The sequence below is a fragment of the Leuresthes tenuis genome, unplaced genomic scaffold (genome assembly GCF_036924035.1).
Source record: "Leuresthes tenuis unplaced genomic scaffold, fLeuTen1.0.hap1 SCAF_17, whole genome shotgun sequence".
In the NCBI taxonomy this organism is placed as follows: domain Eukaryota; kingdom Metazoa; phylum Chordata; class Actinopteri; order Atheriniformes; family Atherinopsidae; genus Leuresthes; species Leuresthes tenuis.
Window position 1 is genome coordinate 32,702,137 of NW_027325371.1, and position 13,819 is coordinate 32,715,955.

Consider the following 13,819-nt stretch of genomic DNA (forward strand, 5'->3'; position numbering starts at 1 on the left):
CATTTGCATCACATTGCATGTCCATTGTGCTTTTCAGTCGACTTTGCGTCCTCCTGACTGCACCTTCTCGACGTACGTAATATACTGGTTTGTTTGTTGATCTTGCATATGATTCGCTGGCTGGGAGGTTGATTAATTAAACAATATAAGTTATGTCATCTAGTTGAAAATATTCTAGGAAAATGTTTGGTTTTAAGTATCGGGTCACCTTGCCTTCCTACCTTGTGCTGACAAACTAAAAGTTAACTGTCTTCTGAGCTGGCATCAAGGGCTGTTCATATTTGTGGTTGACAGAAACTAGAAATGACTACATAAACACAACAATAAAGATAAAGCTTTGTGAAATAAAGTTTTAAGAGGAGATCTAATGGGAGATGATGTATTTCAGGGAAGTTCACAGCTCAATGTTGTTGGTTTTATATTTGCTTTTATCTTGTTTCCAGAGATTATTGATTTGTAATGAATTTATTGGTCTGAGTGGGTTTTTAATTCTTTAATACTTTTTGTTTTTTTTCCCTCTCTCTTGCTCATGTTCTGGTTGGAGGAGTCCCGCATGCTTTTTTTTTTTATTGTTTAAAGTTTTTATGATAATTGTGTTAACACTTTTATTGTATTGTGTTGATGTTATGGTTATTTTGTTGCTGAGTACCAAACTGGATGCTATTGTCTTGCAGCAAAACAAATTTACCTGCAATTACAAATAAAGTGACCTGACCTGAGTCTGTAGCGCAAAGGCCTCCTCATCAGTTTCTGACTTCTGTATGCTTTTCATTGCATATGTAAATTACTCATGCAGATAAAAATGATATATTAACCTCAGACAGCATCATTATCTTTAATACGTTTCTTCCTGAATTTAAGTGCTTTTGATGTTTTAGCAACAATTATTTACAACTCTGCATATCTGTTCAATTCTTTGCAGCATTTTCATACCAACTCTCATCAAGCAAAGGACGTCATGGCTCTTAACTCAAGAACATGGGAGAGTGAAAGCAGAGGGACACAAACCTCAGCTTTGTCAGTGTGATCACACCACGGTTTCCTGCCACCAAGTGGTCAAAAAATGAATCGGAGCAGATCACAGGAGCTGAAGCATTGCTTCGTTACAGCATTTCCATTCAGTTGGGATCACTGTTAAAATATCTTCAGCTACATGTGGCCATAGCCATGATCACATGAAGACAATGGACGGCTCAATATGTGGTTTTTTTCGTCAGTCACTTAATTCTAGTTTCTTTCTTTGGGAGAGGGTTTGTATTGATTAGGGAAGAATCGCATATAAAAATAAAATCTAGAAAGCACGGCATTTATCATAAACCGATTGTAATCAAACATCTTTGAACATCACGTGTCTTCTTACATGATACTAATAAGTTATATGGAGTGATTTAAAGCAGCCTTCATGTTACTCACAGACTGAAACTATTCACATAAAATCAGCAGGAGGTCATTGCTCTTCTTGCAGCATCATGGCACCTTTGACTTGACTGGTCTCAGAGCGATATTTAGGTTAAAGAGAATGAGGGTTTAATTCTAACAAAGGAAGATAACAAAACATGTCAGAAATAGAGCACTTGAGACTGATTTGGACCTTTCACAGGCAGTGACTCCACAGCATTAAACATGAGCTGTACAATAAAATGTATCTGTTGTTAAACTAGACTTTGGTCTGTTCATAATTGTGATATATAAATTAAAGTATACATTAATGTAAAGAACTACAATGGCTAATGCTCTTGCCACTGTATGTACTTATGCATGTTTTTTTTTAAAAACGAAAGATCAGTTTAAAACCACTTGCACATTAATATAGAGGAGTTAGTAATCAATGAGATTTAAAAATAATCAGATGTATATTTTTAAACCTTTTATTTCTTGGATTTGTTTTAGATCATTTCATGACGTCCAACATTATATGAAGTCAGTCATTAACAAATTAGGTGATTTACGTGGCAACTCCAGTTTTTTTTACTCGTATTTCTTTTTTCCACTACAAGGAAAAAAACACCATGGAAAATGACCCACATTAAGTTGTATTGCTGCAAAACAAGGTTTTAATGTGAACCAGAAACAATCATCCAAAATATAAGAACCGTGCTTCCTGCTGGTGACGCAGGAAAAAGTCAGACACTGACAGACTGAGAAATCACTTTTATTTGGATAGATAAGTTTAGACAGTACAAAAGAAAGATGCAAAAACAGCGGCATATTACTAAACAGTTCATTTCAAGTAAGAAAACAGTCCTTTAAATGCATAAGTGAGGTTACCTTTGGATGGTAGCACGTGCATTTCTCTCAAGTTAAATGTTTGTGGTGTCATCAGGAAAATGCAAATGAAAGAAAGTCTAAAAAAAAAAATAGGCTTAAACTTGAAGATAAACTCTTTCAAATTATATTCAAAGTATATGTCGGTTCATCTGAAATAAGCATGATCAATACAGGTGGACTTTTTATTCTCAATGCAAGTCACTTGACCATCCACAGATGTCAACGAGCATATCATTTGATATTTCATTTGTCTTTCTCTGCATCTTCCAGAGCTGCAGATCTGAAAAACATCAGTAAATTCTCAAACTGTTAGAGGAAGGTTAGCGTTTACTTCAGCATGCACAATGTGGCTAATTAAGAATTAATATGTAGCTTCGTTTCAACTGACTTCAAACCGGGAACCTCACCTCCACAATGAGTTGTGTCACACTCAGAAATGTTAGAAATGCCGACTGATCCAATAGAAGAGGTTTTACACGAAAGCCTAATTGGAGTTTCATCACCTAAAAAGATCTGCTAGATCTCTAAAAACACAAAGTACAAGTAACAGTAGTAGTTTTGTATCACACACAATAGAAGATTGTGAGGTGTAGCATGATGGAGGGGAAAGGTGGAGCTCTTTTTCATGGCCGTTTATCAACAGAACATATGCTGAGCTGTCATGCAATAAAACCCATTTATGTTTTCAATGGTGGTAAAAAAAAAAAAGTAAGGAGTTCATCTAAAGACATCAAGACTGAAGGATATGCAAATGTGTGCTCGTGCATTTCAGTTTCCATACATGGGGCTATCTGAGGTCTTTGTTTGAACTATGCAGGTAAGGAAACAGCCATCAGCATGACTCCATCCTGGTGTTTAGGCTGTGTCATAGTGCCATTCAGAAAGGACTTCTACAGCTACCACTGAGTGTCTAACATGACTTTTACATATCGTACTGTTGGCTGTTCTGGCTTGGGGCTACTACTGGTTGAGGTGGAGGGGCCGGTTCTTCTGACACAGGAGGCGGAGGTGTTGCAGACACAGGGTTAGCTGCACTGGAGTTAGCTTCCTGTCCCGGTGAGGGGTCTGAGGCTTCTGCTGGGCCTGGTATGCTGTCTGCTGGAGGCGGCATGCTGCTGCTGTCATCACTGGCAGCGCTGCTGATAGGGGTGCTGCTCTCCCTGGGGGGGTCAGGGGGAGGTACTGCTTTATCAGAGGAGGGAGGATCAGATGGAGGAGGTGGAGCGGACTGGTGGTCAGAGGGAGGCTCTTCAGGTGTTGCCTCATCTGTGGAGGGGACACAGATTTACTTGAGGCAATTCTAGAAAATTGGAAGTCTCATTGAGTTTAGTTTCAAGTGAAAAGTTCTAAACATCCCATCGACGTGTGTGCTGACAGATTACCTGTCTCCATTGGTGTGGGCTTGTCCTCCTCTGTAGTCCCTGAGGTGGTGTTAGCAGTGCTGCTAGCATTAGTATTAGCCTGCTCTGCAGCTTTGTTGCCGGCAGCCTCCTGTTGCTGCTGCGCGGCCTTCTCTGCCTGCTCGGCTGCCTCGCGTTCCCTCTCCTCTGCCCGCCGCCTCGCCGCCTCTTCGGCAGCGGCCATCTCCGCTGTTAGCTTCTCCATGTCCACCTCTACCTTCTGACTGCACAGCTGGAGACACCGAAACTTACAAATTAGTATTAAATTGTCCTTAAGCTTTTATGTACAGGAAAAACAGCAGGAAAAATATAGATAAGATAATATAACTTTGTTGTAAAATGTATTCAAGTACAATTAATCAATGTTTCGCTATATGGACTCAAGCATCAGCCTCGCTTCACACCCAGCTGTTTCTACGCTAATAAGCAGTACTGTACCCGCTTCAGTTCAGTGTTGAATGAGTCTGTGGTCTCCAGGAAGCGTCTTTTCTTTTCTTGATGGCGATCCTCGATCTGTAGAAGTTCTGCCTCCAGCTTCCTCTGAAAGCACCAAGAGATGTCCATAATTCAATATTACCTTCCATCAGCCTTCTACATTACCAAGCTGATGTCAGTTCACATGCACATACTAAATGTTCAAATGAAGAAGAGGGTCTTGCCAACCTACCTGGTGCACCATGAGAGACTGGACCTGCCTCTTGAGAACCTGCATGCGGGCTGTAGTGACCACAGAGCGGACATCAGGCACAACGATTTCACTGAGGATGTCGCTGATGAGCCGGTGGTTCCTCTGGAAGCGTGCAGCTGCTGTGTGCTTCACTGAAAAACCATCATCATAGTCTGAGTAGAAGAGGAAAGAAAAAAGGTTAGTTGAAGCCCAGCAGGAAGGAGGCGGCACTTGGAGCACTTCAAAAATATCTGAACTGGTGCAAATGTAGACTTGCCATCAGGGTCTTCAGCAGGCTGAATGCTCATGTATGGTTCTCCTTTATCCAGACGACTCTGCCTCTGCCTGCTCTCCTCCTCCATTGCTGCCTCAGCTCGGTTCTTGGCATTGACATAAGCCAGGTATGCTGGTGAGTTGTGGTAGGCCTTCAAAGAGTCATTGTACTCAATCTGTGAAGGGAGAGAGGATGAGCCAGTTTAAATATTCCTAATTCTGGCCAAGAATCCCTGTGTTTCTGGATTTAGTGTTCATCAAAGTATGTTCTGACAATTAAAAGGTCCCATATGCCATCTGAGTGTCTACACCTACTCTTTTCCCTATACGGAAGTCTTTTTAACCAAAAAAAGTGGTTTATTTAATGGAGGAAAACTTAGAACTTTGCAGTTTGTTAACATGTAGAGTTTAGTTAAGAGTTCAACCGGGCAGTTTAACTGAGCCACAGCCAATATTCCATTTTACATGCACGAGAGAAGGAATAGATCTCCTCTCTGCAGGGTGACACTAAGTGGCAAGAAGGCCATTACCAGGTCTTTTCCAGGTGATCTATCAAAAGTACCAACTATAGAAAATCGTTACCATGTCAAGCAGTGAATGGATAAGCTTTACGAGCCTGTACATTTAGGGAGTGTTGTACACAGTACCCTTGCGATTTACTCCGTTGGCTTCTTGTTATTTCGTTGTCTAAGAGGACGGGAACTGTAGAGCATACGAGTGCCTTAGCCTGTCACACAGGAGTAACCCAACCCTAATCGCATTATCTGGGTGTGTTAGTCCAGCTTTGAGAGCTTTTATTTAGTATGATTTTGGTCAAATTAACGTGTTAAACTCCATTTTAAGACTGATTTTGATCTGACGAGCAATGATTTAGGTGCAGTTTAAGAACATATCTGATTTGTATTAAAAAACATGATCAATCACACCAAGTAAATGAAAGCTTGAAACAGCATTAATGTTAGGACTTGAAATGTACACCAAAACAAGTAACCATGGTAACCACCTGATCAAGGTATTCGATATCTTCAGTCTCTGTCCATAGTGTTGGAATCAAATGTGTTAGAACCATGCCAGAACTAGGGCTGGGTTCCCGAACTTCGGTTCTTTTAAGGCACCGACCAAAATGCTTCGGTAGTACCGAGTATCAAAACATGCCTCGTCTTTTCGTGCCAAGTTTCGGTGCCCAGAGATTAAGCACGTGATCAAGAACTGATCATGCTACCCTCGATTGGCTGTATTAACGTTACACTTTGCTGCATGCAGGAAATGTGGTTACGCCCACAGACGGGTTCACGTGTATCTGCGTGGGGAACTGTAGCTGTGTGTGTGTGTGTGTGTGTGTGTGTGTGTGTGCGTGTGTCGTCGAACCGCTTAAACAACGCCACCGACATCTAAAGCATGGCTCCATTTCACCAAGGTTGATGACAATAGTGCGCTGCTAAGGCCAGCAACACCACTAATTTAATGAATTATTTGACCTGCACAAAATCAATTTAAGAGCAGAAAGTTGCTCCGTGTTTGACTGTAAGAAGGTCGGACCGCAGCCATCCTCCTCCCAGCATTCAAGTCAGCCTGTGGACGCCACAAGAGCCGAGCGGCATAATTCAAAATCTCCACCACTGGACTCGGCTTCATCTAAGAGCACCGAGGACGGAGCAGTGTGCGGCATTTTAACAGGTAACGTTCAGCGAAATCCTGCAGTAATCTCAGTGTTACTGCAGCTTAATACTGCAGAAAGCAGACATGCTGATGTTTCTGAAGACAAACTGCTCAGTGAATAGTATCCTCAGTATGTAGGATAGTGTTAGACACCAACCTGTCACCTGTTTGCAACGGTTTTGCACTGGAAATTATTTGTCATTAATTTTAATTTATTTCTTAATTTATTAAGAAAACTGCTTGCATTGGAAAAATAGATAGACGACTTTATTAATCCCTTCAGGGCAGGGATGTCCACATCCGGTCCTCAAGGGCCGCTGTCCTGCAGGTTTTAGATGTTTCCCTGCTTCAGCAGACCGGATTCAGATCAATGCATCATTAGCAGGCTTGTGCAGGACTCCAAACCTTTGAATTCAGGTGTGGACATCCCTGCTTTAGGGGGTTTCCTCCGGGAACTTGAAATACTGAGCTGAAAAATAAAACTGAAGATTTGTACTGTTATGACTAATGTATTTTCCTTTTTTTAGAATTGATATTATAAAATTGGTATCGGAAAAAATATCGTTCAGGAACCGGTATCGAAGTGAAGGTAAAATTTTGATTGATACCCAGCCCGAGCCAGAACATAATGATCGATTGACAGGAAGTTATTCTGATAATTTAACAAATAAAATTTTGCCTCCAGCATCTGGTCGTTGCCACCATACAAATCACATTCAACAGTATCGGTCTTGTGTTGGGCTGTGTTAGGCAGTTTAAAACATTGAGTATCCCACCTTTTCAGCTTCATACTCATTCAGGTAGTCCTGCTTTTCTTCGTCGGTAAGGTCCCTCCACATTCCTCCGATAATCTTCCCAATCTCCCACAGCTTCAGGTCTGGATTGGATGCCTTCACTTGGTCCCATACCTTGCATGTGCAAGCAAGACGCAAACACACACAGAAAAGGCGATCACCCGATATACACAGCTACAAACATCACCATCAGTTCAATACACTTCAGCTAAGGTCAACTACAAATAAGGTAACTACAAGATAATGGGGAAATAAAGGAGGAAAAGCGCTGAGGAAAGAGAAAGTCTGGGGGTGATGCAACTAACTGGTTAGAATTCTTAAGTAGAAATAAACTAACTGTTCAAAAAAGCCTTAATGAGATGAAATGAAATGAATCTAAAGACAAAATCTATAGTTTAATGTCAGCACAAGATTTGAGAGTAGATTTGTTTTTGAGCGCATCCATGTTTAAAAAGCACCGCTCTGAAACAAGAGGAAAGCAGGCTGAAGTATTAAAGGGAAGTGTAAAGTGGCAAGAGAAGATAATTCTCGCAGAAGGATGCTTCAGATGTTTTAATTTATCTTTAGAGGCTACTAGGAGCCAGCAGAATAAGAGAGTGGAGAGTCTCCACTTGCTGGTTGAGGTGGTGATGAGGCGTCATGGCTTGGCTGTCTCCTACCCTCAAACCCCTGCAAACTTTTCAGGGGAGGGGAGGACAAGCAGTAAAAGCAGACACCGTGGATGGGTGTCTTACCTTCCTGCTTACCTTCCGGCTGTACCGCATGTATGGCATCAGTGGCTTGTCTGGAGGTTTGGGAGGCTTTGGGACGGTGATGCCCGTAGAGTTCTGTGGAAATAAGAGAGAGAAGGAGGGAACGGAGGAGGAGAGGAGGGGGTGATGATGATGATTGGGGAGAAGGAAGGGATGGAAAAACAAATAAGGGGTCAGTATGGAGAGAGTAAAACAAATGCCATCATAAAATACCAGCTGATCATGATCTGATCGTGGTGAGGCTTGTGTGAAAGCTAAAACAAGTAGTGTACACTGAAATATGAAAAGACAACACTGAGGTGTTCCTGAATGCTCTTTCACAAAAGGGATGAAGGCATTTTGGAGGTCTGTCAGGGCAGCACCTGTATGGTCTGAGTACTTTGTCTCAGAAGAAGACAAAGTACGAAAGGTGGCTGTTCAGCAGTTTGACTCCTGAGCACCTCTACCTCTCCAATGATCCATCATTAGACACAAAAACAATACACAGGGTTGTGACAACAGCATTCAGTCTCTTATCATTCCAATGCATGTCAACACAAATGTATGTGTCACTTCTCTTAAACTGCTGAAGGCTCACATGAGCTTCAGAAAATCTTTTAACTAAAAGAGCATAGAGGCATCACTTGTGCTGGAAGCATGTTGGAACTGTCACACCAGCTCTACTGATGAGAGACAGTTTCACCAAAATGCATCATTAAAAACACTTGCTGGCTAACATACAGCGGAGAGAAGTGCTTTTAAATTCAAATCACTTTAACTCCACCACATGTTGATTAGTTTACAAACTACTGATCTAGTTGCAACTTGCTAGTTAAACTAGAGTTGGACATCATGCACCGAGGTTCGTTTGTGCCGGGGACATGGAGGCCATAGCATAATGATGTAATGAGCCACAGCTATGAAACTAAAAGCGACTAACTTTTCTCATTTAAATAACAAATTCATGTAAAATGACTCTATACATCTCAAAACAACCTGCTCCATTCCATTCTCCATCTACTGATGGCGTTTCTCCACTACAGCGCTGCTCGACTCGACTCTGCTTTGTTTCACACTGCAGATAAAATCCTCCACATTGGAGGGATCAGCTGTACTGTCAGATTATAAAGGTGGTCATGGATTCCTAATTCATGCAAATGGATGTGTAATCCATGCAACAACTGTGCACAGATTTATATGACCACCGTGTTCAGTGAGTGCAGGACCTCAGTGAGACGCTGTTGGGAAGATTCTCTGAAAAAAATCAATAATCTGCAGGCTTGTCATGTCACCGACTGAGGTAGTACTAAAAAAAACATCGGTTTTGAGGCATTTCCCACAACAGAAAGCCACAAATACTAATAGTCGAGCCAAGCAGTAAAATGGGTAAGAGCCAACAGCGCGATTACTCCGTCTTCGACTTGACAAAGTGTAACAAGAAAAATCCTATTATGATCACCCCTCTTTATGATAAGCCCCTGCCCTCTAACACCCCCCCCCTTTCAAACCTGTGGTCAATATTACACCAAATAGGTATCAATTACTACACGCCTGCTTATGTTGAATCAAAAAAACTTCTCTCTATTCTTTTTTAAAAATCCCTCAATTAATTCATTACCCTGCTGGAGCCTCCGGAGCTCCCTCCCAGCCGGAGGTTGTTGTAGGCCAGATGGCTGTAAGGGTTGTAGCCCACAAACCCTGGGGTGGAAGGCATTTGCTGATGGAAGACAAATGAGACAAAACACGAATGAGAAATGGTTCACAAACAAGAGGAGGAAGAGGGATAAACATAAATAAGTGAGACGGAGGGGAAAACATGAAAATATAAGTTTGTTTTTCTTTATTCTTGTTTTGGATGACCTCATTATGCATGGCAAAAAAGGTAACTGGGCAGTAGGTTGATATTCAGAATTAATGCACAACATATGAATGCTGCATATAAATCAAGATCATTTCATTCCACTTAACAGACTGAATTACTGCTGCACCCGGCTGCTGAATGCAAGGAAATGAACCATAGAAAAACAAGCAAGTGGGCTAACTGTAGACAGAAGTCTATTATCATCTAAAGGTGCTCAAACCTAAAACACGTTCACTTGGGTTTCTTCCTTCTTTCCCCTGAACAATGAGGCAAACTGAGTCTTTCAGTTTAAGAACTTAAATGGCAGCATGAAAGGAAAAAGCAGGAGTGAAAGCGATGATGGAGAGCTGAGCAAGATCTCTGGCAACCTTGGAGAGTTCAAACAGACAGATGAAAGAAAAGCAAAATAGAAAAAAAAAAGAGTAAAGAAGAAGCACTTCTTTGCCCCTAAACAGTAACCCCAAAGGCTGGAGCTGAGAGCCGGAAACTTACTGTCGTCGGGGCAGGGGGAGGAGGAGGAGCGTAGGATGGGCGCTCTGTGTAGAAGAGAAAATAATAGTACCATTAGCCAGCTGGTAGCGCTGTCTGTAATTAATAGCACTGATTTCAACTAAAACATTTTGTGCTTGCTTATTCATGATAGTGATCACAATCATTGTAGTTCTATACATTTCATTCAATTATTTATGATTTCATTGGATTATGATTACAATGAATTGAACTCCAATTAGCTTGAATTGGACTATATTATTTAAGTGCTTTGAGATGACAATTGTTGTAATTTGGTGCTATATAAATAAACTGAATTGAATTATACCAGAATGACAGTGAATGGGCTTTTCCATGACAGGCAACCAACAGCTGAAATATTGGCTGTAGACGGAGGAAAGGCCTTTTTACGACAGGCAACTAATAATAAAGTTAATAAATATACAATTCAAAATTGGTTCGTCGCTTTATATGCAAACATAAAAAACGGAATCATATAGTAACAAAACTGGTTAATCTCTCGAGTCAGGCTTGAATGATTCATTGGTACGCATTAAGTGGCTTAACGAACAAAGAAAGAACAGTCAACTGAGTGAAGAGGCCGCCAAAATAAAAACAAAATCATTTTTTTTACGAAAGACTTTCAGAGAGCCTGAAAGACGATAAGTTTGGCGCCTTGAAAGTAAGACAAAGAAATGAGGGGTGGATCAATACTTTAGCACAGTACTTTATATCCCAGGGCTGGGAAATATATTCAACCTTTAAGTCATATTCATATTTTTTTTTTCCAAATGAGACAGTAATTGACCTGATACCTCTAATGCTGCTTCAGTCTTCTCTCTTCTCCATCCTCCACACACCCACTGAGCTATCAACTCATTCACAAGCTCCCCTCTTCTAAACAAAGTGTTTCTAGATTTTTATAAATTTATTCCAGACATAAAAAGTACAAAATCTAGAAACTTGAGTTGACAGCGACTCTCTGTTGAGGACTTTTCGTCCACATTCCCACGACCAAGCACATCACTCCTCGTCTTGTATAAAAGACAGCAGAGGCTGAACCACTTACTACTGAATACTGTAACTTAAATAGTGAGCATGTGTATTTACAGCACTCTTAATTCTGTATTGTGGTCAACAGTATAAAGGGAAGACGACTGAAGAAACCAATGAAGCAAAGCTTCAAATCTAGCTCTATTAATCAACACAACTATAACACCCATTCTCTGCTCAAGCAAAAATAACCATTTAAGTCGTCAATAGTGTTGGTGTCTATACTTACTTGACATCGTTGCTGGACACTGGACAATGAAGATCAGACTACTTTCATATCTGTTGAGCTGTGTAGGAAAAGAGGAGGAATGAAAAGAAAATAAAGCTAACAATTTTACAAACAACCCAATGAAAGCTGAGTTGTCAAAAAGAGCGTAAAAGAGCAGAAACAAAAAATGCTAAATGGTCGGTAACTGACCGACTACTTGTGAGAAACCATCAATGACAACAGTGGCCAAAGGATAATACACCAGCCTTAACAGGCCTGAGCTGCTAGCTAAACGAGCTAACACTGGAGACTATTTGGCCTACATGTAAGACCGAACAGTCTAATTGAATGGATTTGGAAACATTCCAATACCAGTCATGTACTTTAAGTCAAATATGTGTTTACTGAAAACCGTTCTATAACTCTTTGTAGGACGTTTGTACAGATGTCCATTAAAGCTAGGCTACCAGACAATAATCCTAAAGCTACCGTTCAGCACATGGAGATAATCGGCAAGTGTTATTGACGAACTCACAAAAACCTAAACCCTTGCATTTTACGCCGTATAAACATTGCAGTTATAAAATAACAAAAAAAGTGTATAATTTTGTATCAATTTATAATGGAAACAGCTTGTATCTACTCACTCTATCAGCCTTTGTTCCCCCCGAAGGGCCGCTTGTTCCGCCTTTTACGCATAGACCGGAAGTATGTTTTCTCTTCTGAAGGCGGAACGGGACCTTTCAGAATAAAACTGTAGCGCTTCAAACACACATGTGCTGCTGAGTTTCAAATATCTACCTGAGTAAAAACATAACAACGATTAGAAATATATATACATCAAAATAAGAAGAAATTTAGGGAAATTTGTTTTCTACCGAGATTATCAGACCCAGCAGCAGCTAAGGAGGCTTGTCACATTTGATGCTAGAGACAGTTTTGATGCACACAAAAATGTCAAACCTGTGATTCAGTGCTGGGTTTGACTGTGCCATCTCTAAAAATTTCCATATGTAAATATCTCTGCTTATTTGAATTATTTGCAAATCTTACAGGAACAAACAAACCTCCTTTTTTATGAGCAGTCTCATGATCCTGAAACCTTTTGTAATCTTTTACCGTAATACTACATCATGAATACTACACATGAAATGTGCCTTCTTTTGACCTTAAATGATAATATTTAAAGATCTGCTATTATGGTTTAGAACATTAAGATATACAGAACTGTACGACAATAATACATAAATCAATACACTGTGTAGTAATGCAAACAATATTCATGGAAATAACAAATAATGAACAGCCATACATGCTCACACACACATACTCTATCTAGAATCAATCATTAAGCTAATATGCATGTTTTTCAACTGTGAGAGAGAACTCAGTCAAACTTTAAACTGGGAACCCTTCTTGCTGTGAGGTGACAGCGCTAACCAACACACCACCGCGCAGCCCCACAGTTATTATACATATAATTTGCAGCAGTGTTGTCATCATTATATAAATCATTCCTGATAATATAGTATAAATCTCTTAATTTGTTCACCATATTTCCAGTTTGGAAAAGTCGTTTGTATGTTGAGAACTTTCCTATAATGCATCAAAGATTTAATATAATTTGGTAATTTGCTTGAAGTAGTATTCTTTCATTTTCATGTATCTTTTTTAACAGACACAAGTATGAAGGAAATGATTGGCCAACTTCATTGTTTGTCTTCAATTTGATGCTAACAACACACTCAAAAAAGAAAGAAAAAAGCTGGGAGATCTACAACAAAAGACAGAAAAGTTTAAAGGAATATAAAAATAAAGCTGTTGTGGAAGATTATATGATACATTTATCAATTGGTGACAGGTGAGGGCGGCAGGCTTGGCTTTAAAAGAAACCCCTACCAAAGGCTTAGAGTCTAACCAATTGTAGATCATGCTTCTTCCCTTTGGTCCAAACTCCATCAGAGGATCCTCAATTAGTATGGGAAAAAAATAATAATTTAAATTCTAAATGCAAAATTCCAAAGAACTTTGGTCTTTCAACCTCTACAGTAAACCATTTTATGAGAAGATTCAAGGAGTCTGGGGAAATGTCAGAGCTTAAAGACCAAGACTGGAAAGTATAAGTAGCTCAGGAGAAAACCATCTGTCTTCCATTTGAAAGGTCAGTGATTTGATTCCCTGCTTCCCTGCAAAACAAGTCAATGTGTCCTTGGGTAAGGCACACTGAACGTTGCTTCCTCTAATGTATTCAGTTAAAGGAAAAAGCACCATGGAGTCTTGATACTGAATGGACTAAGAATGACTGTTGCTTGCAGTGTCAGTGTTTTGAGTGATCATCGAGAATGGAAAGGTGCTATAAAATACATGTTAGTCAAGAAGGAAGCATATAATAACCCTAAACTGAAATACTGATGAG

General features: G+C 40.2%; 1 protein-coding gene across 3 annotated transcripts in view; it reads right to left on the reverse strand.

The window, feature by feature from the left end:
- Positions 1-2,136: 2,136 nt before the first annotated feature.
- The window catches only part of LOC140272867 (SWI/SNF-related matrix-associated actin-dependent regulator of chromatin subfamily E member 1-like), a 221,943-nt gene continuing 210,260 nt past the window's right edge, over positions 2,137-13,819 (reverse strand). The window contains exons 1-11 of one of the 3 annotated variants that reach the window (XM_072368364.1): positions 12,051-12,124; positions 11,425-11,482; positions 10,146-10,189; positions 9,411-9,509; positions 7,808-7,888; positions 7,044-7,175; positions 4,613-4,784; positions 4,336-4,508; positions 4,107-4,208; positions 3,651-3,900; positions 2,137-3,534 (exon numbers count right to left, since the gene is read on the reverse strand). In XM_072368364.1, coding sequence (XP_072224465.1) covers positions 3,191-3,534; positions 3,651-3,900; positions 4,107-4,208; positions 4,336-4,508; positions 4,613-4,784; positions 7,044-7,175; positions 7,808-7,888; positions 9,411-9,509; positions 10,146-10,189; positions 11,425-11,431 — 1,404 coding nt within the window. In that variant the 5' untranslated portion in view covers positions 11,432-11,482; positions 12,051-12,124 and the 3' untranslated portion in view covers positions 2,137-3,190. Of the gene's footprint in view, positions 3,535-3,650; positions 3,901-4,106; positions 4,209-4,335; positions 4,509-4,612; positions 4,785-7,043; positions 7,176-7,795; positions 7,889-9,410; positions 9,510-10,145; positions 10,190-11,424; positions 11,483-12,050; positions 12,125-13,819 lie in introns of those variants that run through there. The other 2 variants (XM_072368365.1, XM_072368363.1) reach the window with 2 other exon arrangements.